At 37.8% G+C, this 26,857-nt stretch overlaps 1 protein-coding gene across 1 annotated transcript in view; it reads right to left on the reverse strand.

Moving 5' to 3' along the window:
* The window catches only part of COL14A1 (collagen type XIV alpha 1 chain), a gene marked incomplete at both ends in the record, with an annotated part of 121,080 nt that overhangs the window by 14,605 nt on the left and 79,618 nt on the right, over window positions 1-26,857 (reverse strand). Inside the window, 13 exons of the mRNA XM_080339632.1 lie at window positions 1,414-1,485; window positions 2,432-2,485; window positions 9,446-9,499; window positions 10,673-10,726; window positions 11,866-11,961; window positions 12,368-12,421; window positions 16,613-16,699; window positions 16,966-17,043; window positions 21,317-21,475; window positions 23,037-23,146; window positions 24,101-24,243; window positions 26,280-26,418; window positions 26,637-26,675. Coding sequence (XP_080195758.1) covers window positions 1,414-1,485; window positions 2,432-2,485; window positions 9,446-9,499; window positions 10,673-10,726; window positions 11,866-11,961; window positions 12,368-12,421; window positions 16,613-16,699; window positions 16,966-17,043; window positions 21,317-21,475; window positions 23,037-23,146; window positions 24,101-24,243; window positions 26,280-26,418; window positions 26,637-26,675 — 1,139 coding nt within the window. The remainder of the gene's footprint in view (window positions 1-1,413; window positions 1,486-2,431; window positions 2,486-9,445; window positions 9,500-10,672; window positions 10,727-11,865; window positions 11,962-12,367; window positions 12,422-16,612; window positions 16,700-16,965; window positions 17,044-21,316; window positions 21,476-23,036; window positions 23,147-24,100; window positions 24,244-26,279; window positions 26,419-26,636; window positions 26,676-26,857) is intronic.

The following is a 26,857-nucleotide window of genomic DNA, read 5'->3' on the forward strand; positions in this document are numbered from 1 at the left end:
TTCACCACTGGAGGATTTTGGGGCAGGCTGGACAACTCTCAGGAACTCCTGAAGCGAGCAAAGATCTGCTCAAAGAGCTAACCATCTCACTGATGCATGGGCAAAGCACAGCTTAGCCTATCCTGGGAAAGAACAGCTCCCACGAGATCATTTTTAGACCTCTTTTCTATTACTTTACCTTTTGGGAAAGACAGTTATTGAAATGAATATTTTTTCACCCACCTAGCTGTTTCTTCAGAACTACTAGAGTCTAAATATTCACAGCAGAGGTCTTACATGACCCACAGGAATATCTATGCTCTAGGAAATTTAGTTCAATATCTGGAACATGTGTTTGGACAGGAACTGACTAGTCAGCATGTTATACATTGATAGTAATAAGTTCCATAGCTCACCAAATCTCCTTAGTAGATTGCATGATTACACTTAGAAACTATGCAGAACTGGGCATTAGGTTATTATCTTTGCTTATATATTATCAGTCAGTTCATTTCAACTTAACTAAATAAAAATGCTTGCATTGGACTATAGCTCCAAAGCAAACTGAATTTAAAAAAAAACAAATTATGTCAGAAGTACACACTGTCATACTCAGATGCCTTTAAAAATTAAATAGAACATTCACTGGAAAAACACTGAGCAGACTTTATAATTAACTCAGTGGTCAAATGTTAAAAAGTGAATACACAATATTATCTGAACTGCTACAGTGAAAAAGAGGTCCCCTGCAAATCTTCTCTTTTACATAATTTATACATCCATTTTATAGTTGTATTCCTTTCTTCTAGCTAAACTGTTTGGTCTTTTTTTTTATAGGAAAGAAAATAATATCTGAAAGACAAACTTAGTATTAGAGGTTCCTAATACTTATTTTCAGTATAGAGGGAGTAATTTTCCACTCAACGAAACTGATGGTCAAATTTATAGTAACATTATAGAAAAAGACCTGATCATTAGTCAGCTGCTCTGATCTAAATCCAGAGTAACCATGAAAGCAGTTTTTCATTCATGCAATATTTTCACAGTGTGAAAATCAGAATAATATTTTGGAAATATTCAGGTTAATAAATGGATACTTCAGATTCCTGAGTGGTACTTGAAGTACAAGGGAAAAAAGGAGAAAGTAATTACACACAGACTACAAATTCATATACTACTATGTTTTTAACTTCTGCGTTTTAGTCTTGTGGTTTGACTCTCTAATCCCTGTATTGCAAACGTTGTATGTAAGAATAACAAATGGATTTATTTATGAAGAATGAACAAAGAAAGACCAATAACATGTTTTGGTTAAGCACTAACTTCAAACAGAACTCAAGCTATAAATATTGAGGAGCTCTGTAAAATAGTGAAGCCAGGAACAGGAAACAACACACAATAGCAAATACTGCAATATTAATTAATTTTACTCACAGGAGCTCCAACATCACCTTGTGGCCCCTGGCTCCCAGTAACACCTGGAACACCTGGAGCACCAGGTATGCCCTACATGGAAAAAGAGAAAGAAAATACTTAGTGGTGAGGACAATCAGCATCCATGGATCCTGATGAGAGAAATAACTGTGATGGAGAGGAAGCGCACAAAGCACACAGTTCTGCCAAAGATCAGAGATGCTGAGAGAGAGGACTAAGAAACGTATGTTGCAGGGAAAAGAGCATCGAAAGCACAGCTCTGAAAAAAGCTCTTGAGAAAAAAGGACTTGTGTAGCTTGTTTCCTGAAATAGGACTGCTGGATGCAAGACTAAATCCTGTGATGTTGCTACCATATTTGGGAGTGATGACTCAAAAAAATTCTTTGTACAAAGAACAGGATTGCTTGTAGAATACTCAATACCATCAGCAGTTTCACCTGACTTCTTAAATCTATCAAGAAGGCATTAACCTTGCTCTACTGCCCTATTTGAGAAGGATGAGACAGATTTTGGAGGCATCACGTCTCGCTTTGAAGGCTGAATGTGGCCTCTGCCGTGTCTCTTGATTACTTCATGAGAGCATCTGAATACCTGCACTCACTGCCGGCCTCCAGACCAAGCGAAACTTGGCAGTTTATTTCAATTAACAAAACTGATTTGAATTTCTAACAAAAAAAAAAAAAAAAAAAAAAAAAAGAAAGTGTCTTCTTTCAAAAGTTAAGAGCCCTAATACCTTTTATATAGTGCAGTTACTTGACTAAGAACAAGCTATCAATCTAATGATGGAACAACCGTCTCTCCTTCCCAAGGGAGAAATTTTTTCTTGAGCTAATTGAGAGTTGAAAGAAATGACAGTGGACGAGCAGTTCTCTGCCAATCCTGAAGCGTCATAAGAATTTTAACTTCCAAGGAGAACCCTTGGCCTTGGTCTATCCACTGAAGCCTAGATAACCATGATCTACAATCCCTCTAAATCTTGCTGATTTTTACAGTAATTAATTCCATGAGCAATACTCACCATTGGGCCAGGAGGCCCTTGTGGGCCTGTGGGTCCATCTTTGCCAGGAAGGCCCTATAAGAGAGAAATATATGCAATTTTACCGGCTTTTTATAGGTACTTTGTGAATCTGTTCTATTTCATCTAGAAGTCTTTCTTTTTTCCTCTGCTTTTAATTAAATTAAGGACCAGTGGTAGTGCTTCTTTAGAAGAAAAGTCCATTATTTGCCCTGAGGAGGGTTTATTTCTGAAAAGAAGCTATATCATAGCTGATATTTTAAAAAAAATCCAACTAGCCTCACAATATTTTTGAAGAAGCAGCAATGAAAGACTCTTTGTACTGGCAACTTTCACCTCAGAGCAAATTTCACTTACAACGCTGCTGTAGCAAATAAATGAGAGTGTTTGCTGTCAGACTGCTCTACCACAAGATGGGTCACACGTCTATATCCCAGTGGTTGCAATTATTCACAGTCCTGCTGATTACATGCTGAAAGATGGCAATGGCGAGTCCATCTCCCTGCCCAGCGATGCTGCGCGTGTGCAGGAGCCATCACCAAGGTCCTGCCTCAGGGAGCAGCAGCAACGCTCATGTGGTTTCCATTACGAACGTGCTTCAGAACTTCCAGAAATGAGAGCCAAAGACTAAAGATAACTTGGAAACTGGAAAGCAAGCAAATCATGACCAAAAAAAAAGACTGACCAGATGTAGAAGAAAATGCACTATTAATAAAGTATTCTTGCAAATTAACCCACGTGCACATTTTGTATCCACCTGCTATAACGCATAGGTTTCTGAACAGCCTGGTGATAAGTCAATTCCTTAATTACTACACAGCCTGAAAAGGAGAAATGTGATGTTATCTGTGGCTCAAGACCAGAATATAGAAGTGAGAGTAGCAGGAAAGGGAGGGTTTGAATGTGTTTATGATGACACACACAGTAAGGAACATTCTAGACCCCAGTAACTCATACAGCTTCAGAAAAAAAAAAAATCACATCTTTTTCATGTTGTATTTTTTTTCTGAATCTTTATTTCTGACACAGTTTTAGTAATGAATATAGCATGAACTACTAGTTTTATGCTTTACATAATTTGGAAACTATGATTCAAATCTGCTATCTTATGGTATTAAAAACTGCTTAGGGAATATTATCTGCCATGTACTGGGAAAGGATTTTTTTTTAAATCCCATAGGAAGGTTGTTTCAATGATAAAATAAGCCATATAGTCAACTCATATTACATAATCTGTGCATCCTTAGTCTTGATAAGGAATATGTTCCCCTTTCACAGTGTAGCCAGATGGTTCCTGAAGTATCAAGGACCAAAGCAGCTCCCGTATCACACTAAGAACTAAAGCAAATGTAACAGCTACGTGGCATCGAAATAAAGACACTCTTAGTGTCTCTGTTACAGTAGTTTTAAGATATACACAGGGAAAAGATTGCAAGCCTAGCTCAAATTTGCAAAGGAAAGCATTTTCTGTCTTCAAGATTGATATTTCTAAAGGAAGCAGACAATGGCATAAGGAACTTTGAAATGCATTAAAAATTATAAAATAGAGTTTCTGATATTCTCTGGAAGAAGCGTTTAGTTCTGAAGAAGGTTCTGAAAAATTCAATGATAACTATTCACAGTTTCCTAATAACATGGAAGTTCCTAAAAGATAATGCAAATTAGATTTGTTTTTGTAACAGTGAGATCTTCAGGAACACTGATACCCTCATATTTAAAAGTATATTTCACTTTTTAAAGAAAATATTTAGAATCTGTGTTTATTTTTGATCATTCTTAAAGCAGGGTGAAAACTGGTTGGACACTCTTAAGGGCTTAATTTAAGTTGGAGTGAAATGCAGAGCTTTCCACCAACTTCTAGGATCTAGTGTGGATTCACACAAACTTCTAAAGAAAAATAATGCTGTATGTCACTCTCTTCTCCCATCCTAGAACTAACAGTATGACCATAATTACACTATCTTCGAATATATTTCACCATTTCTTTCCTCTGAGCAGTATTCTTACTCTTGGCTGATCAAGAATCATCTCCTGCCTATTCTCCTAGGATTCATTTCTCTTGGCACTGTGTCTGTATCGCTTGGCCACAAATAAATCACCTCCTCCTGTATTTGTTACATGTGAAAATCACTATTTATAAATGAAGTAAAAGAGAGGTTTGGTTCAAGAAAGAGTACGGTAATATCTATTCTCTCATGCAGGTAAAAGATGAAAGATACTTGTTAATGCTGCCAACAAGGTTTGAAGCTGATGCTACTCAGACCATCTGATGACCTGAATGGATCTGACACTCTTTCTGAACTTGTGGGTAGTGAGCAAAAGAGATCAGTAAGTACCAGGATATTGGCAGGAAGACTGGGAATGCATTTCTTCTGGCTCTCTCTCACATTATTTTTGGTCTGTGTAATGTAGAAGAAAATAGAGCACTGTGAGAATTCACAAAGCTGTATTAAGAGCACCAAAGCCTTAAAGGTGTTATTCACTCTCCCACTTATTGAAGTCTCCTCTTTGCTTAAGCATCTCCAGAATTTCTGTGGGGAATTACATAGCACAACAGCACTTTCTCTCTGATGCTGTCACACCCAGGACAGGAATGGCTGTACAGAGCCACTGAATCTCCTCCATGCAGCTGCATGTCCAAGAGCAGGATAGGACAGGTTTTGATGTGTGACCTTAGATGCAGGGCAGTTTAGAATCAAGATGTATATTATTTTGGAAGATTAACTTAAGTCAGGACATGTTTTGCCAATGGCATGAAAGACAGTTATGGAGAAACAGTGCAACTATGACAGAATTTTTTATAAGGGATTTTATTTGCCAGAATACAAATGGCAACAGGGGAAATTATCATTACATGTTAGGGAAAAAAAATGTTACAGTGAAGGCAGTCAAATAAATACCATCACGAGTTGCCCAGAGACATGGAGTCTTCACACTTGGAGGTGTTCAAAACTCAGCTTAACATGCACCTGAGTAACCTGATCTGATCAGAACTGTTTTCAGCAGACTGTTGGACTAGATGATCTCCTCCTAAGGTCCCTTCCAACCTTAATTTTATTATTCTATAAATCCCACTATAAGACTGTGCATCTAAACTGCCTACTGGAAATAGCTTCTGATCTATGCCATCCCCTGAACCACGTGCTGGAAGAGTTGCAATTGGCCCAGCATAACACAGCCAAGAGGAATGACGAGCAATACACTGTAGAGGTCACCAGCCAGTGCCCAAAACCACGTTCTGACAATATCTAATTTACTAGTCTGGATGCAGGCTTTGTGTCTCACAGCTGGTCTCTTTGCCCTTCTGCTCTGACCAGGAGCCATTAGAAGCTGAAGAAATGTTTAAGAGACTGAATCATCCTCTCTATCAGTTAGAGGTATCTTACTGCAGACCAGGGGCTTCAAGCATGATCAGGTAGCATTGGTTAATGCTTCTGGAGTCCAGTCTAGCTGCAGCACCTGAGCAATGGAAATCAATCCTTGACAGTTTAACTCTCTGCTCGAACTCTAAAAGACATGTAGGGAAACACATCCAGCAGAGCTTCCTCCAGAACTTTTTAACCTGCTAAGGAAGATCCATGACTTTTTGCCAAGGAGAAGCTTGACCAGGAGAAGACAGCCCTGAAGAAACCACCAAGTGACAGTGAATAGTCATAACATCACAGGCACAGGAGACATAAAGGTGGGAATCAGAATGGTGGAGATCCCTCTCTACATTTTGTCATCAATCAGAGCATGCTTGCCACTCAGGATGATATATTGGGTTTCTCTTGTTGCAGCTGCATAGATCTGTCCTCTCAAGTGGCCTCAATTTGCAAGAAAGAACAGGGATTGCAGTTGTGATCTGACCTTGGATACTAGCCATGGAGATATGGGAAAAGGAAGACTTTCCACCCGACACCTACACATTTTAACAAGGGTCAGCCTCAGTCTGCTTCCAGACTTTATGTTCTTGGCTGAAAGAGATGAACCAAAAGCACAAGAGAATCTAATTCCTGTCTACATACTCACCAGAAGCACGATGTCGGTTTGGATTCTCCCGCATGTGCAATTCAAGCTATAGGTTTCAACATGATATGCTTGGGAGAGTTGGTGGAGAAACACAATCTGTTCTCTTCAGTAAAATATTTCTATACTGCCAGCTACAGATATGGGACAGTGAGAGAGGATGTGAAGCAACCACAGACCCAGCCATAAAATAAAAATAAACCATTTTCTATTTTATAAAATCCTTTATAACACTCTTTTATAACTGGAAGCTGATGAGAGGCAAGGGGACTGTTCCTAGTGTGGAGTCTGAGATGTAGACTTAAACCAATTACCAGACAGGTTTAAAAATATTATCATGCATATTCCTTTTTACTCCGGTTCAACCTTCACACAGTATTTTTATTACATCCCACGTTTTTCATAGGGAGGGTGTTTCATTATGAAAATTATCTTTGTATGAATTCACACAACTGAGAAGGGAGATGCTCTATTTCTTAATGAAGTACTAAAACCCATGAAAAACAAACAAACCAGGAACTAAAAAGCAGAAGAGCAGAAATACAAAAAGAATTGTTGAATTAAAACATTAAGATGGAAAAAAAGACATTTTCTTAACTGATTTCAGAAAAAAAAACCCAGAAATCATGAATGCTAGAAATCAAAGCAAAAAGGAAGGAAAAAGAACTAAAAGTGAAATGATATCCACTACCAGCAACTGGAAGGAAAAAAATCTCCCTTCCAGGACTTCTTGAGTCCAACATGACATTATCCTCAGTTCAGCAAAGGTCTCAGAGATCTCCTAATAAATATCAGTCCTGTGCTTACTCCCATTAAAATCACTGTGACTTAGCCATCTGTTTAATACTTCACAGCACTGGTACCACTATAATATAAAATATTTAAATGAGCAATATATACTAAAGAGGAAATGAAAGCCAAGTGAAGAATCATGTAGAAAAAGTTCTAGTAGTATAATATCTGCAAAATAGTTTGGCATCTTGGCTAACAGGAGGAAGCCCAACAAAAGGAACATTTTACAAAAAGGCAATTCGCTTCTCAGGAATTCTCCAGTTCGCTTTGCTGTTGCTACAGTGATGCCCATTAGTATTATGCCTTTCTCCAGCACTCAGCCTTCAAAGAGACTGCGGCAAAATCATTGGTTTGAATCTTCACCCATTAAAAACAATTTTATGTTGTCATAACTTCACAGGAATCAAGTGAATTACACCACCATAAAATTAGTATAACATCATTGTTTGTTGCCATAGAAATAATTGCTGCTGGACAATATTGCACAAGGGTCACACAGAGACAATAACAGGCTAACAGACCTGGTGTTATGAGATCTAGGATATTTATCCAGCTTCTTTGATTAACACCAGAAGAAAGCGAACACATGAACCAAACACTATTACCATATCTATAAAAACTGGCAATTTATTTAATTGCCCTGCCTTATTATAGATGGCACTGGGGTCTCGTACAGAATAAGCACTGCATGACCTTTCCAGGCTGTATCAAAAGCCTTTGCTGCACTAGTTTTTCCCCCCAGCTTTTCTCAGACGTGCTGTCTCTGCAACAACCTGCTGACTTCCAGGTGGGAGAGCTACAAGAGCTCTGAGCTGCTGGTTGACACCAAGACAAGGCTGGGGGCCTCCACTGCTAGATAGAAAGTTACCTGTGGAATAAAGTAAAAATACAGAGTTCCCTCCTCCCTGAATTGCAGAATGCTCAGTGTCCCTTGTGACCAGGAATGCAGAAAGAGGAGACACGTAACCCTCACATGTACAGTGTCTAGCACCAAGTCGCTTCCACCTGGCTGTGACCAAGATTAGACAGCGTGGTGGCAAAAATCCAAGTATTCATCAGGCTCCAGGTCTTTATTAACCTGGAGATGAAGAGGCGACACCAAGCTGGGGGAATTCAGGTGGAAAAATTCCATTACAGTAAAAAAAGAAGACATTAAAAAAAGGGAGGCAAAAATGAGCTTCCATACAGCAGCAGCATCACAGTATTATAAAGTAGGAAACGGAATACATTTACCTTCATATTTCACCACAACTTAATTGAAAATTAGAAGGCTATTCATCTGATTAGAAGTTTATTCATATGACTATAATGCTGTATCAATCTTTATCTTAATAAAATTACTTTCTTTTCTTGATTTTAGAGAAAAATTGCCGAAATTCTACAGTAACTTCAGCAGAAGTAGTTCTATACATAAAAATATGACAATGCTTAAATTTGTAACAGTAAGCTCCAACACATATTTCTCTATAAGGATTGTTATTTTACAACAAGGTCTCAGGTTAATGCCAGAAATCCAGAGAAGGTTAACATATCCAAAAAAAGGATCACAAATATGTAAATCTTGTTAAAGTGAAACGGAAAAGTCATATTTAATAATTAACTTTTGCTGTAGACAATAAGCTAGTATTACGCTAACAGTAATTTTCCAGCATCAATCTAATAACGAAATTAAAATCCCACCAAGGAAACAGGGTGGAGGACTTACAGGTTTAACTGCACATATGAAGATTTTTTTACTAATTCCTAGACAGACTAGAAGTATCTTCATTATTATACATGATTATACATTCAATATTAAATTCCCTTGTAGTTGCCTCTGTTATTCATTAATTATCTACAAAGCAAATTTAGATCATTGCGTTGGATATTGCACGTTAATTTTGTGCCATTTAACCACTATCTAATTTTAAATGTATAAGCAAATGGTCTAACTGGCAATGCTGGACACTAGTGACATCTACTCCTGTCAAATGCATTAAACACAAACATAGCGCATGGCTCCCCATTACTTGTTTAGTATTTCTCAACCCTGATTTACCAGATGGAAGGATACTGCACCCTATCTCTGTCTTCTCGGTTGACTGGCACAGAGACATGGGTCTCAAGAAATGACAGAATACAAGTGATATAAATGATAATAAATCAGCCATGCTGGGAATATCCATTACAGAATGGAAACTCTTTGAACAAATGCAAAACATGTTCATTTTACCTTACCCTTTGACCTTGAGCTCCATCTCTTCCAGGTGAACCTGATGCTCCTGGGACACCCTAAGCAAATGATGAGATCAGGTTAACAGAATCCAACGAAATCACTTTCCAGTGAAACAGGATGACATGCTTTTGGATAAATGTTTTGGATAAATGGAAGTAAGGAATTCAATAATGGGTGGGGCCACAGAAGAGCTTGATTAAAGAAGGTATTTCTGTGAAATAAGAGATGGTTAAACATACTGTTAAAATGCACAGGATTCATAACCCCTCACTACAATCCTCTGTTGAGAACGCTGACAATTTTGTCAAGTCATTAAGCTGATAAGAGGTTGATTTCCTACATCATTCCAGTGTCACGTCAGTGTATTTCCACTGCACAACATCAGTACCTTAGCCTAAAAATACAACTGCTGTTTCTCTCTCTCCTTGCTAAAATAGATTCTGTTACTGTACTGTTTGAAGTCAGAGAAATCCTGCCTGAGCAGGATCACACGTGACATCCAGCTGTTCCCCATCGTTCAGATGAAATGTCACTCTCTGGCTCAGGACGGCCGCAGAGCAGCAGCCTGGGACCATCACTGCGGTGGTCCAGAAGGCTCACAAACCTGACTGATGAGGAAAAGCTGTACAAGTTTACTATCCCTAGCACATATGAACAAGAGAGGTAACAGCCAATAAATACTGGACGTGTATCATCAGCAGAAGAGAAGCATCTGAAAACTGAAGTGTAAATGATCCTGGAAAGCAGCAAGAAATCAGAATGCAATCTCCAGGCTAAATAGCAGACTCCAAACTGAGTAAGATGCAGTGAATACTACAGTTCTTTAAGATGCTGATTCTTGTGAAAGATAGCATCAAAAGATTAAGTGCCTGATCTGTCCTTCTAGGCAATTCCAGGAGGAATTTAATGGGTTTAAAGTGAAAAAAAAAAAATGCAAATGCTAATTATTCACTGTGTAAGCAGAAATCTAAGAGTGGATAGTTTCTGAGTCTACAAAGACCATATTTCAGTGCTTAACAATGTCAAGAAAGTAACTGGTTCTTCAGGCCCTGAATGATTCAGTCACTGCACACCAGCATACCCTAGATTCCTGATTCTAAATCTCTGTTCAAATTCACCCCAACAACACACTTCTCTGCTGTTTCAAATATGTGCCCTAAATTCACAATGATGTCAATTCAACATTCAAACTTAGTAAGTGAGAGGCTAAACAATAACTTAGGGAATACCTGCAGGCCAGGAAAACCGAGATCTCCCTTCTCTCCCTTTTCACCTGGTGGGCCCTGCAAATTAAGAATCACACATAGTAAACCAAACACATGGCTACTTTTCTGTTTTCATATTTCCTTTCACCATTTTAAAGTTTCCAGAATTAACCTGACAAAACTATAGCCATTATGTTACAAAGAAAGGTAGTTATTTTCTTTTCTCCTCAAAGAAATCTGTCTTCAGCCCTCAGAAGTATTTCCTATTATGATTAAACTAATGGATTTCTGTGGAAACTAGACATGTTTCTACAGTACACAGGCATGACAAAGATATACTTTTCCAGATAATTAACTAATTTTAATTACATTTTGTGCAGAAACAAAATTTCTCTATCAAATAACTTCTAATTCTATCTATCTATAACTCTATCAAATTATTCTAATTAATGTATTCTGTATTATTCTCTGATGACAGCATCATCAGGAATATACAGATTTCATTATGTTGTACAGCAATATCATATAGATGGGCTAAAAAGAAGGAAGTGTGTTATACTTTAGTAAATATTGAAAAAAGGTCTAGTAGAAAAAGTTGCATCTACTACCTTTCAAGGCTTGTGCGTACCTATCCACCAGTGACATATATGAAATAAGATTAGTGCTCCTTGTTCATTATTCTACCAATGTGTCTTAATGATGAAATTCTGAGACTTATTTCACAAGAGCATTGCAAACTCCAGGCTTAATGATCTCCTCTGATGATAGATTCTGTAAGTATAGTGAATACGATTGCTTCATTTTGGCAGCAAATGTGGTGTTCTTGCTTGGGTATACCTTTCAAGTCAGAACGCATCTGTGATGAGCAATACCACAACCAGAAGAAGATAAAAATACTAACATTTCAGTTAGGGGGCATGTTACAACCCTCACTGCAGTTTTTTTCACTCATCTGCAGGCTTGGGTCCTAATACTTGGGTCATACTCAACCTGCAATCAAATCTCTTCAGCTAACTAAAAGTTCGGGTCCAAGTGCAAACAGGAATGTTGACACTGAACCCACATCCTACTATAGGTTAAATACAAATCTGTGATTTCACCTCAAATATTGAAATTCAGATTCTGATCAGAACACCAAAAGATATTTCAGTCTAGTCTAAGAGATGTGCCGTTCAAAACATCACAGGAAAGAACCCTATTGATTTCATAAGCCTCACTGGAAGTCCTTGAATAGAAAGTCCACTGGGTCCTTGTGGTCCTGGAGGTCCTTGCGGTCCAGGAACACCAATTTCTCCTCGAGGTCCATCTGGTCCCTAAAGTAGCACAAGACAAAAGTCAAACTCTTATCATATGGACAAAGGCAGCTTCTGTTTGGTTTGAAGAATTAAATACTAGTAGACACAAAAACATCTGAAATACGGGTTAACATTTGACTGAGCCATTAGGGTTCAATTTAAAATTGCCTGGTTCCTTTATAAATACCAAAAAATGAAGATTTATGCTGCAAGAGCAGCATTCTGAATTTTATATCTTTTGTCAAGGAATAAACAGGACAAGCAATTGTTATGAAAAGAGACACACCAAATTCCAATGGCATTTCACTGTGCTTTTTCCTTGGCGACATCAGCGACAATCTGGAATTAATTTCAGGGTTTACATGCAGCAGAGATAAACCAAGAACCTGTGCATATGTGAACTGTAAAGCACTGTATGAAGTACCTTTGGACCAGGGTCACCACGATGACCTTTGGCACCTCGGACACCTGGACCACCCTGTGAAGCACAAGAACAGCACTTGTTGAAAACCAAAACTCTCAAATAAACAAAAACAAAAACCAGAGAAGCCCAAACATTTTTTTCTTGTTCCTGAATCAGTGTTCAGGAATCAGTGAATATCCTGTCCATATCTTTCCACTGGAGTAATTAAGCGGAGTACATAATTAAGTGTGGTGATACACAAAAACAGATTTCAAACCAGATGTGACTGCTTTCTAGAGCCAAAAATGCACACCACGTAAGCATCAAAATTGCACTGAAAGCTACAATAGGCATGGAAATGTAAACATGTATTCATGGGTTCCCTTCCAGTTGTTGAAACCCCTTGCACACCTGTCTGTTCTCACCAAAATCCCCACACTGTTAAAGGCTGAGTTTCCAATGACTCTGGAGCATCTTTCAGCAAGCACAACTCCAGGATCTACTAGACTTACCATGGTTTAATTTAGAGCTGCTCTTAGGTAAAAGTCTTTTGCCTGTTTTTCTCTGTTTTGCTTTCTTCAGCAGTGCCTACATCTGTTAATCATTTATTAACCAACTGTTGCCTTTTTTATTAGTACCATCTGAGACACTGGAGTTGCATATATCTATGGATGGCTGCCATGAATATGTTTTGCATATACATGCTGCATGTGCCTTGTCCTCTAGCACAGCTTAAGTATAGACATATTATTTTTTCCACTTCTTTCAGATCAATCTCCCTCTTCCCCCACCTGAATATATTGCTTAATCTCTTGGAATACGAGCTTGACAGGGATTCTGCCCTTCTTTGTACTCAAAAAGAACTTTGTACAACTAGGCCCCGTAGCTGAATAGTGCTCTTTAGAGGTTACAATGAGTACTTACAAAAATAACAGCAGTTACATGAAACACATTAAAGCAGAAAATATGCTTATCAGATTAAATGCATATCTAGTATCTATAAGACTTTCTATAGGAATGGCAATAACAGAAATGTTTGAAAGTACCAGTGTACTCTTGCTCTTCAATGAAGGCATCATGATCCACTCATATGTGTAACCACAGAGCAGTTCTCTACTCCTTTTCTGAGCTCCTTCAGTCTTCTCACTTCCATCCCACTGCTCTGTAGCCACCACCCATTCCATCACGGTCACTCCAACCCTAAAATCTCACACCACACTCCCCACAGAACCATGTTCCAGCTGCCAGTTCCCCAGTTCCAGGTCCTCACATCTCTGCATTCCAGCCCAGCAGCTCCCTCTGCCCTCTCTCCTACCTCTCAGACTAAAAACTCCTCTGCAAATATTCAGCAAAATAACTGCAACTTTTTAACATAAACAAAATCACACAGTGTTTTCTCATTTTCTTCTCAGAAACAGATCATACTTTTACTGAATAAGAATATATACTTAAGAATAGCCTGATGCTGAGCCATTAAATCATATGCTTTAAGATTCACACTGAGCTTGGTACACTTACCCATGCTCTGAACCCACTAACCATTGCTTGGTAAAAGCACACGTTCCAGAAAAGCATTCATTTAAGATTAAAACATCACAAGAGCCTCCCTTATTTTTCTCATAAACTTGCTTTGGTGGTTATTCACCAGCACTGCTAAGCTTGTGTGACTAATTTGAAATTTTTCATTTCTTTGGCTTCTACTTCTAGCCAAGAATTCCTGTTATGCCTTTTTATCTTATTTTAAATAACTTCTTAATAGCCAGTGCTTTCCCACAGAAACAGTTTTTAATCAATTGTTATCAAGTCACCGTCTTATTTCTATTTAATAGCTAAAGCCTATGAAGCACTGAAAGCTTTTCATTGCAATTAAACTTCTCCAGTCCTCCAATATTATTTTTTCTCTTTCCTCACCTTCTCCAGTTCTGCAGCACTCCTTGCAAAATGCAGGCATCAGGTTTGTATGCTATCTCACTTTTACTTCGCACGGGGAACTTCAGACAGCATGATCAAATTTTGGCAAAGATCAGCCCATAAAACCGGTGTCCCATAATGAAATCTGCCAGTTAATCTTAACTCTAAACGATACTTTGTCTTACCCAAAATGACCCACTTCCTAAAACAGCTTAAAAAAGTATTTCCAGAGATAGTAATCCCACACAAATGGAAGCCTTTTATTTGGAGTCTTTTTAGTCTAATGTCTAAAACCGGCTGCATGGTAGAATCCTGATCCCTTAAACAGGAAAATCCTTGGCTTAGAGGAAAGTCACACGACATTTTAACGACTTGGAGCAGTGTTGACCAGACATAGCACATGTGACTTTCTGACTTTTGGTTGGCGCAGAGATGAATGCTGATTTTATTCTTTTGCGCTGCTTTTTCCTAGGCCTCTTACTTTTTTCCAGAGCTATGCCATCTAACAGGCAAAAAAGTATCACTCCTAAGAGGCTGAGTTCCAGAATCACATACTCCCCTGCCTACGCACTGATTTTCCTGCTGGATTTTAAGCCGCCTCTTGCATGGCACTATGCTACTCAAAATATTGTTAATCTAAATGTAATAAATAGAAGTACATTATTTTACTGCTGGATTAAGCTTTAGCAATTCCTGATGTGTTCTGAACTATAGTAAAACCCTACTTTTAGTCAACTAATGTTTAAACAGTTTTCATTTTACTGTGAAATGTGGTCAAACCACTCCATTTCAGTTGCATTTTTATGTGAATTATCCCATTGTCTTTTTCACAGAACACAAATTGGACACCTATATACAGCAATTACAAATTTCAATCCATACTTGATTTATAGCCTACATTCAAATAAGAGAAGAGAATTAATTTTTCCTTGTTCAAGATACACTTCTTCAGTGAATTTTCTCCTGAGTTCCTTTTCAAGTTTTTGTACCAGAGCTTGAAGAACAGTTCTTGCAAAAAGACTAACCTCTGAGTTGTTACAAGGATAAATGTCTGCTAGGATCTACTACGTTAATGTCTTCTTTGCAAGTTAATTTTATTGTTGAATGTGTAACTCATGTAATTTGCATATTTTAGCCTCTTCAGAAACTTATTTTCCTTCACATTCTTCACTGGTTTTTTCTCTTCAAAACATCCCAGACACAGCAGGAGCAGAGAAATACGCAGTTCAAGCCTGTTCACAAGAGGGCCTCATTTCAAGTTAACTTAGCAAGCAGTCCTAGAATTCCAATCAAAGTTATCAGTCTAGTTGTAAAAGAAAAAATATGTGACCATTCTATGAACAACCCAGTTAGAAGTCTCATTAAATCAAACCAATAACAGAGCCTACAACTGTTATAAACTGCTAAAAACCAGCCTTGAGATGTGAGACTGAGTTATCTAACTTTAGTGACCTGTATCTCAGTTGTCTGCTCTGATCCATTATCTGAGTTTTTCCATGAGCAAGTAAAGAAAAAGGAGATTTATCCCACCTTTCTAAGCTGCTACACTGAGATGGAAGGGAAGGTAAATAATCATCTTCTAGGAGAGACTATTTAGTTCCACTGATTATGCACGGAATTTAGATATACACTGACTTAACATTTACACAGTAAACACTTAGATGAGTGATATCAAACTAACACCACAACGCACAGGTAAAAGTTGTGACCCTGTATTTCATTATTCACTGGCAAGTTAGACAAAGTTCCTATTCAACTTTCACCAAGGCCAGTTCATTTCATCCTGTCTTCCTTTTGGCGCTTTGGGGCACCTCTCTGCCTTGGGGAGCTCTCATAAGAACCAGCACTTCAGTTCTACTTTCCCATAAATATTGTACTCGAGTAGGGTTTTTAAGACAGTCTTCTTTCATCATGTATCACACAAGTGGCATTGTCATACCCCATATATTTAATTCATAAGAATACTGTAAACTGAGCATTTCAGAAAGCAAAACTACAAGCTACATTTCATACACGTGCTAGAGTAGACAGATAGCAAAAATAAATGGTACTGACTATGACATATCTACTAATGCTACAGACAGGTAACAGGATTCAAGGTCTAAAGATTACCCTAACTGCTTCAGGTCTTGATGAAACCATTAAAAATATTGACTTATTAGATGAGAAGCTTTTTTACAGCATCTTAACTTGGCATCTTTGCTATACATTGAATGTAATTTTATCTCTTTGCCAATATTTAAAACCCTAATTTAACCTTATTAGTTATACAAAGGCAGTGTATTCACATCTTGGAGTAAAGGTGGCCAGTGGACTATTCAGCACAGTTGCCGACAAACCCGAATAAAACCTTACCGGTGGTCCAGGAGGTCCAAGGGGACCCTTATTAGCTTCTGAACAGGAACAAGCATGAGGAAGGGCAGGGCAATTTTCCTCATCTCTCTAAAGAAAAATCAAGATAGGTTGAGAATTATGTCTAAAACTTAGCTTGAGAAGTTAAGAATTTTAGGAATCTAAGACCTAGTACTTTGTGGATGCCTCAAAAGCACCCATTTGATTTAGCAACATCCATCACATTCAATAGGACAAGTAATCCAAGTAGACTTGGGATGTTTTGAAAACTCTTAAGTGTCCATTTACATGAAAACATTTGTCTCAAAGGGGAAAGTAGAGAGTAAATTCTGCAGTTATTGGAAGAAGTTTCTTACCAAGCCAGGAAGCTCACAGCATTTGTCCCGATTGGCCCATGAGGTGGCACAAACAATGTCAAACATCTGTAACTGCAACTGTTTCAAAACAAGAGTGATGTACAAAATACCGTTAGTTGGTGCAAACTGGAGCCTTCATCAAGAAAAGCTACCTTGGTCCAAGCACTCAGATTAGACAATTGCTATCAACTTCAACCAGCTAGCCACAAATATGCTATATTAAATGGTGAAAGGCTTGTGTTCTAACCAAATTGTCCAAACTATCAGAATTTACATGGATTGAGCAAGCTATTCAAGGTTAAATGCTGAAGGAATTTGTTGGATTATCCCCACCTCCTCAATTAAACTCCTTACTTTGCCCAGTGGTGCCTCTCAACACCTTTTTTTTCTAGCAAAGGAAGCATCAAGAGACAGGCAAAAGAGAGCTCAGCTTCTCAAAACCAAGTAATTTCTCTTAACCTACTGCTATGGTGCTCAGATTTTATCTGGGACAAGGTCTCCTGTAGCCTATTACTTACACTGGAGCTGAGCCACAAATAATATTTATCATCTTCTCCAGTTTTATTTTACTTTAGAATATGCCCTCTCTTATCCATATTATCCCCAGGCAACGAGAGTTTAAGGATGGTGAAAAGCTTGCTCACCACATGATAACATTGGGTAGAAAATTCTCACCACAGGTCTTGGAAAAGGGTTTGGACAATTAATTTAACATACAAGAACACACACATTTGTTAAAAATAACGGCCGTTAGGTACTCAGAAACTATATACTAAATAGGACTCAATGGTAAAACCAATTGTCTCCTTTACAGCCTTAAACTGAACAGAAGGGTTTAGGGAGATGAAGCCTTCTTCTGTTACTATTTCTACTGTTTTTCCATGTCTCATTTATATGCATACTGAGTAGAGAGGGGAATGGAACAGAACATCCCATTAAATTAACCCCACATGTTAAAAAACTTGAGGAACTGCTAGAGATAGAACTCTCTTCGGTTTTGCTCCCACTATTATTTTCAGTGGCATTAATTTAACACTAGAACAGAGGAATGAATTTAAACACTTTCTTAAAGCTGCCTTGCTTCTAAAGCTGTTAAAATGAACTACATATGTGTACCTTTGGTTTTGCCACTTTTTTTTTCTTATATAAGATTTTAAACAAAGGAATACTTTCATATACATAGAAATTCTTATCTGCCAGCAGATTAGCTGGTTTGCAGATATGCTGTAATACAGAAACAGACACACATGAGCTGGCTCCACGCTAAATGCCTTAGACAGCTGAAATGCAGCACAAAGGCAGTTTTTGGACCCTTGGTTTGACTCCACAAAGGTCTGTCTGGAGTCCAACAAGTCTGTGTCCCTGGCTGTGACAAATGCAAGATGGCTTCATGTGGAACCACTTCGATGCTTCTTCACTACACATGCCAAAACTACTAATTCCGGGGAGACTCATTAGCTTGAGCACAGTAGCACATGAACATGCATGAACATGCAGCTCTGGGACTTGGAACAACCCTGGGCATTTCTGTGACACTACAAGTGGTAGATGCCCCATCCCTGGAGACATTCAAGTCCAGGCTGGACAGGGCTCTGAGCAACCTGATCTGTTTGGAGATGTCCCTGCTTATAACAGGGGGTTGGACAAGGTGATCTTTAAAGGTCCCCTCTGACCCAAACTATTCTGTGATTCCAAGACATCCCAGGGAAGAAGTACAGAAACACCTGAGCTGGTTGTGCAGAAAGCAGCTTATGTTCAGGTGTAAGTGATATTGCCATGTTTCCCATAACCCAGTCCCTCCTAATCTATTCTGTTACCATGAACAGAAGGTTGACAGTATTGGCTGAATTTACGCAGCCCTACATGGGCATGTATATGCATTCGTGTTCTCTGGATTAGACAATGTAGAGATCCATAGTGATAAAGCATGTTGGTGTAAAATAAAGAGCAAACAGACATTCCCTGAATTGCTGTATTCACCACCCAAATGTTGAATGACTCAGTATTATTATTATAAAATACTATGTGGGTTGCTTTGACTCAAATTAAATAACCAAACAAAGATTTCTTTGCTACTGTTAAACCTTTGTTCATCATTCTCTGTATTCATAGCAATTTTGCTTTCTAGTCAGGCCTGCAAGCAGAACCAGTAAGAGAGAAAAGTCTGAATAGGCTACAGTTCTGCAAAGATTTCTCAAGAGCAGACCACATCACATATTACTTTTTGTTAACAGTATATATACACAGGGTAAACAAATTTAAAAAAAAAAAAAATCAATAAAGAGAAGGTTTGTGCACTGTAAACAAGCTATGTTTTAAAGCTGGACTTTTCATTAAATCCCACTGAAGGAATAAAGAACATTACTTGTTGCATGTTACAGTCAGGTTTCATTGCTCTAGCTGGCTAGAATGCCCAATCCAGAGACACTCCACCATCAAAGGATGTTAAAAGATACCTTTAGCCTAATCCCCTTTTTGTCCTATCTCTGTTTCTGTGTGTTCATTGAACTGTTGCTCACCACACACATTGATGGGAAAAAACACTGACACAAATATATTCCTTCAAAAAGGAAATGTTTTGCAAAATTCAGTTGATTGCACTGGATTAATTTCTATTCAAAAAAACAAAACAAAACAAAACAAACAAACAAACAAACAAACAAAACCCACAACACAAAAACATTCTGACAATGTTAAACTGTTCCACATGAATACAGTCAGAACAAAACATCCAGTTTTATTCCAGAATAACTGCCTGCCTGCTTTTATTTTATGTAATTAGCATCTCTAAAACCAAGATTAAAGCATTTCATGAAAATACAGCTGGGAAAAAAAGACCTATTCAGAACTATCAATAAACACCAATTTTCATATCAATTCAAAACGATTTTCAGATCGTTTTACAAAACCAAAGTTTTGTTGTATGTATGCCCTCATGAAGACCTCTTAAAACTGTAAAGATACCGGAATGGACTAAATCCCAGAATTCTGTGGCACAAGTGATATCTAATGAAGCCCAAGGGTCTAAGTTAAACTTCTGCCTTAGTCTACAAGCTTCCAATGACTTTCACATCAGGGATTTCCTGCCCTGGATTTGTTAACAACTGATATTTCCCTTTTATTCCCTTGTCCAAGCTTCCCTACAAGCTATATAAACATTTAGGACCCACAAAATTCTACGGTAAGGAGCTGCACTGATCTACCACCTGTTTTGAGAAGAACATCTATCCTGCCTCCTACTAGTTTCCTTTGAAGTCCTCTAATTTTTAGAGCAGAGGAAACCAACTCATTCATGCCTTAAATGTGACTACTCACACCATTCTGCTCAATACGAATAAAATGTGCAGAAGGGAGACTTTAAAGAATGGTATTTGCGTGCTTTCTTGACCTGCTTGTAATTTGGTCTATGGGGTAATATTTGAAGGCAGCTAAACAGTACTATGGAGTAAAGAATTTTCATCTGCAGCTACACATTTGTAGTCTTACGTCAGTTTTACAGTTCATTTGAACAAAACCAAATTTTTCAGTGAGTGGGCCGTCTGACTTATCTTTTATAGATTCCTGGGTTCTAACAAAAGACACCATTTCTTTCCAGATCTCTACAAAGCCTTCTCTAATTCCAAGATTTCTTAAGTTTGCCTTTTTCTGTTTCTATTGAAATGTGACTACAAAGGTTTCTCTGTGTAATTGTCTTTACAGGCTTCATATAATTATTACTCATAAGTCTGAGGCCTAAAGGCTCTTTTTTGTACACAGAGATATATGCTGAGGGCTTATTTTTCCCTAAACAAGAGTACTTCCCTACAGTAACAAGTAAATGCATTTTTGAAACCTCATTCCTATTCAAATCAAGCCTTGGGTTCAAGGTTCACATTCACTGCTAACCTCATTCTAGGGTCAAGAAAGTTCAAACAAAATCAGCAAATAGTATTGCATGGAAAGGAAGCCTTCCTGAGATCATCACCAGACTGTTGGTTCTTCCTCCACGACTAAATACACCTGAAAAACCCAAACAAATGTTTTTAATGCCATCTGAAGCCAAATGGAAAGACTCCCATAGGTTGCTGTGCAAACAAAGATCAATTACTGCTTCTAGGAGATTAATTTTGGAGGAATGAGAGAGCACTTAATCTTGGGGAGGATCTTTCACATTCAAAATATTTTACGTTATAAAAGAACTAGATATACTAAGGCAAGGTTTTTTGGGGGCCATCTGTGTCAAACCACTTCAGTTATTTATTGAACTGTTTCAAATATGAGTTCATTCTACTTTAACTTAAAACAAACTGCAAAGACTCCAAACACTTGTTTTCAGGATATTTTAAATGGTTTAAAGAATTGTTCTACTCACTGGTGCAGAGTTGTCTCTTGGTCCTCGGGATCTGACCATCCTCCCCAGCACCTCTATGCCATCAGAACTAATATTGCCTGCTGCATTAATGGTCTTCTCACTCACTTGCTTGCAGTCAATAATTATTTTGGCCGTAGTCTTGCTGATAACAACATGCAACTAAGCAAAATAAAAGACGCTTTAACAACACAAAGGAGCGCATAGGATATACTAATTTCCTGGAAAAATGGGGGCATTTTTTGAAATGAGCTCCTAACTCCACGTTTGCTAATGAAATTCAGAATAAACCATAAAAAATAACTAAATGACCTCTAGAGGTCACTTCCAACTTGGATTATTCTATGATTCTAATCTGTTTCATGGATTTAGTTTATTTTACTGTTTGTGGAACATTTGCATACTACTAGGCACCTTGCATAATTTATTCATTAAGAAAATAATTTATCCCAATGTTCATATACCACCCAGATCACAAAGAACCCTTAATTTATATGGTCAGTAATAATTCCTGGCCCTTGTATGATCGTGCTATATAGCACTGGTTTTCACCAATCCATCCTTTACATCCAGTCGCAAAAGCCAAAACTAAGCAGTAAAATTTAGCCTCCAAATTATACATTAACCACACAGTAAGACGTTTCATAGTGAAGTTTTTACACTGAAAAAATCAAGCCACTTTGAACACAGTACAGAAAAGCAGAGCACAGTGGCAAAGTTACTTCCTTCTGCCTTGCCTCGCACTCTGTTGTCCATTGCAGAGAGGACAATCCTACCCACAACTGTCCTGCCATGCACAAACCCTCAGTTAAGCAAAGGAAAGAACAATTTTTCTGGGGGTAGACCAGATGAAGACCTGGTAGAAATGAAGTACCTAGTCGATACCAGGACACTACATGGAGGCCAGAGCTCAAGGCGTAGGAGAGAACGCCAGGATGAAGTCCTGTAGCTGCTTTGCCATGGGCTCAGCTGAACTAAATAACTGAAAACTTGCTATAAATTTGGTTTCCTGTGCCTTTCAAACACAAGAACAGTATCATCATTCAAAAATGCGGAAAAATGCTTAAGAGGAGAATCTGGTTAATTCTCATATATTCCTCCAAAATACAACTTAAAAGAGTCAGAATCAGACCCCAGCTCCGACCTGCCTTCTCTTTCGCGCTCCACTGATTAAAAAGGAAGCATATAAAAGTTAAGCTCTGTAAATACCCTCAATGTCTCTCCACAACAAAGACGTGCTACAATCCCAGCACTACTTCATCTGCCTTCAGAAAGAATGTTACAAGTTCTCTAAAAGCCAAGAGAAGTTTGACATGGCCCTTAAAATATGTCTAAAAATAACAACTCTGGTCAAAAGAAGCATAATTCTTTTTGCTGGACTTTTTCTTCTCCTTTTGAGTGACATTTCCAATCCAAACCTTAAAAGGAAAGTCAATTCATTTCTAAAGTACTTTTGAAGGCAAGTATTTTCAATTGACTCTATAATACAAGCACAAAGCATGAGGTTAAAACCAATCACATCAGCTTCATTATAAAAACTAGTATTTTTAATGTTAATTCAATATTGCAAATAAAGTTAAGAAAGCTTGGTAGATGATTCTGAATATGCAAAATACCTTTCTTTTGATAGTAGCTGACCACATGACAAAAGATTCCAAAACATGAAAACCTCCAAAACCTGTATTCAGAGTGTTGGGGTTTTTTTCCTGTTACCATTACTAACCTTATGAAAACTCCCATAAAATATCTTCCTTATTTCAGGACCTTCAAAAGTCACAGTTTGAAAATCTCCTTTGTAGTCGTAGTTAAAAAAAGTCAGAGTTTTACCACCATCTGTGTGAGAATAAAAATAAAGGCTCTGTGTTCAAGGAAGAAAAGGCCTTGTACATTATTTGCAAAGGTCAATTTTGTGTTTAACAAAGATGATCAGAGATGTCAGATCAAATGTTAGTAAAAGATATTCTTAAGTGATTTACTGACCTAGAAGTAACAAGTTCTTTCAGAGAAATGCTCTTCCCTGGTTTGAGAAGAAGGATGGGCCAACAGCTGGGAGTTTGCCTCACCCACATCTACCTACTCTCCCACTAATTCTCCGGGGGAGCTGGACAAGGAAAGGAGGCATGGAACCTCAAGGTAGCTAAATGCCTAATTCACACCTATTTCAATGCGACATATCTAAAAAATTATAGGAAAGACAGATAAAAGGTAAGTACTAATATATCTCTTTTAAAAATGGCAGCTTGGAGAACAGCCGTCATGGTATCTAGATCTTTTCAAGAGTAAATATCAAATCCTTCTGAATTATAATCCCTGTTTTACAGTTATGGAAGTCAAATCAAGTAGCAATGAAGGGAGTAATCGAGAGTTCACGTCTCTAGCTCTGAGTCGCTACCCACCAGACTGCATTGCCTCTCCTCGTGCTGTACTGTCTGCATCGCTGCTGTACATCAAACAGATTCTGTTAGAACCAGATTCAGAGCAGCGGGAATTTAAAAAGCAAATGAGTAGCTCCTGTATATCAATTTTTACATCTAGTACAACTCTTTGGATTTCAGCATCATTGCTCCCAGTTTAGAGCAGCATATTCATAATTTGACTCTACCTCCAAATTAAACTCAGTTAAACTAAATCTAAAAACCATCCATTGGAGACTATCACCTTCTAGATCTGGGGAGTTGTCTGGCAGCAGATTAAAACATTGGCAATAATAAATCTAGACACAGAATGAGTTATTCATACAGTTAAAGAAAAAAATCACTGATAAAATACAAAATACATAATACATACTATCTAAAATAACTCCAACCAGTGGTTCATATTTTTCATTTAAAATCTCCCAAAGTGCAAATGGCTCCTGAGGTGTGTCAGGAAGGATGCGAAAGAGAAACGTAATGGTGTAATCAGAAGGGAGACCTTCAGGATGCAAATACCTGTAAGAGAAATAATGTCTTTTAAACGGAAACAAACATTAAATCTGGTGATTTATTCACCAGATGCTCAATTAACACACTTTCTATTACTCCATCTGTTTATTCGGAAATCAAAACTAGGAAGTGATACGAAGAAGCATTTGCAAAATCTACTTAACTTGGTAACTATCGAAAGAATATTTATGGAGAAAGGAGAAGTTATACTTTTCCTTGAAATTTATAAAACTGTCCTTAATTATTATTTCTTTAATTTGAATATCAAATCAGAGGTCACTTTGAAATTAATTAATTATATTAAAAGCTTTTAAAAAATAGTCGCCACTTGCAAGACCTTTGTTATTGTCTGGTTTAACAGACAATGAAAATAGAAACTGCTTGAAAGACCCATCTCAATAGACAGGTCCTTTGTCATTAAACCATCACTAACAGATAGAAATTAGGAATGACGGGGAACGTAGTTTATACATTTCAAAGCCAACATATAAGAAAATGAAGTCAAAACAGATCGCAAATACAGAAATACAATCTGTTCTCCCAGACGTTTTGCAGAAGAGAGAGGAATTTTATGATATAAAAGTAGTATGTTATTTTATGCCATTTCCTGAAATTTGTTATTCAGTACTTCCCATTTAATTTAACCTTTCATTGTCAAATCCCAAACTTGGAAATTTGGATGAATGTCTTAAATGACCGACTATATTTTGAAAATGTTACTTAGCTTGATTCCTTAAAATCATAACAAAGGGTGATCTGAAAGAAGCCTAAAGAGGTTATTTAATCTTTTTTTTTTTCCCCAAATATGATATATTCTTTATAAAGTGTTTCTGGCACATATAAGATGTATAGATATGAATCATGCTGGAAAAGGAGTTAAATGTGACATATAATCAATATATTTTGCACAGTGGTCTGTAGATGATCAAACGTGATGTTATACTGTGCATTTCCATGGAGACAAGACAGAGGGAACTCAAGAGATGAACAAAGCTTTACAGTTTGTCCATTGTACCGGGCACAAATGAAAGAAAATTCAGTAGGCAGGGTGGGGTGAACATGAGGTTTGGGGATGCAGAACTCAAAAAGAATAACATTAATGACACTCGGTGCACTGATGAGATGACAAAACCAAGTGATACTATTCAGACGTACCTGTAGATCATTAAGAGAAAGGTATTCTCTGAACCATGAAAGGGACTGAAAGCCTAATGAAGCAGTAAGATTGGGCTGGGGTGGCAGCTAGAGAAGAGCACATAAATGCAGCAGTTCCGATTAAAAAGAAGCAGAAAGGAAAAAGAAAGTGAGAAATGCTAATCCCTGGAAATTCCAGTCCATTTAGACCCAGGAGGAAATGAAACACAGAGAATGTGAAGCAGCTCCAAGAAGATTAGCTCCAACTGGGACACAACAGGATAATCACGCAAAAAGACTAAGACGACATATAATATAAACCTTGAGATTAATTTCCCATTGTTTTGCTTTCTTCTTTATCTCAGCTAAAGAAGACTTTTTGTTACATCTTCTCATGTTTAACTCAGTAGGGCCACTGCTTTTCTCTGGTGCCATTTAATATAAAGTGGAGGACTGGACTGAGCGGAACCAAACACAACATACACACTGTTCATAGAAGAAATTGAGAGTTTCCATCACTTCCCTTGAAATATTTGGCACTCTATGAGCCTTCAACCCACATTCCAGAAGTACTTTTCACAAAGTATAATTCTACATACTCGAATCTGCCCAGACATACGCCTGCATGAAATTGACGTGCTAAACTGGCACAAGCCTGAATTTGGCTCATGTGGGAAACCCAAAACAGCCAGTGGGTTCGCCTACTTTTACCTACAACTGCTATTTTTGAATGAAACTGATTGAGGACTCAGGACACCAAACAGTCTTCCTGTTCATTAGTATAATGTCGATATACACAAGCGTCTCTGCTCTTCCAACATCAAATTACTAGTCCTTGAAAAGAATAATTGCCTGCACTGGACAATTTTCTTAATGTGTTTTATGAATATTTACATGTTAATACATACTTGGTAGGCTGGGATACCAGGGCATCCTTGTGCAGTCTGTAACATGGGTAAACATTAAATGTACCAGGTTCCATTGATACCCCTTCCACAGCTGAAAACTCCTTTTCCACCAATCCAAACATTTCCATCATTTTAAATCCTGGAAGGCATCAAAATATATATTCTATTAATTTAAATTAATACCACATTAAAAACACTAAAAAAAGGACAAAGTTAGTTGCATCAAACAGTTTCATGTCACCATGTGTTTAACAGTTTCTAGCATATAGGGAAATTTATTGCCCAATATTGTGAAAAATCAGGTAATGAAAATTATTACATAAATCAGGAACAAAAATGAACACAAAAATTCTGTACCTGCAAAATTGTTGCCATCTTTAACTACCAATGGGCATGCTGGAAAAGAAGAAAAAAAATATTTAAGAATACAAGCAATGTCCTACTGGGTCAGAACAACAATCTATTCAGCTCTATCCCTGACAGTGGCAAAAGGAGATGGTGGTTGGGAAGGGCATGCAAACTTGGCCACTTTCTACTCCATTCTGTTATTGATCCTCAGGTTCTACAGGGGTTGTGGC

This window comes from Nesoenas mayeri (genome assembly GCF_963082525.1).
Source record: "Nesoenas mayeri genome assembly, chromosome: 2".
Lineage (NCBI taxonomy): Eukaryota > Metazoa > Chordata > Aves > Columbiformes > Columbidae > Nesoenas > Nesoenas mayeri.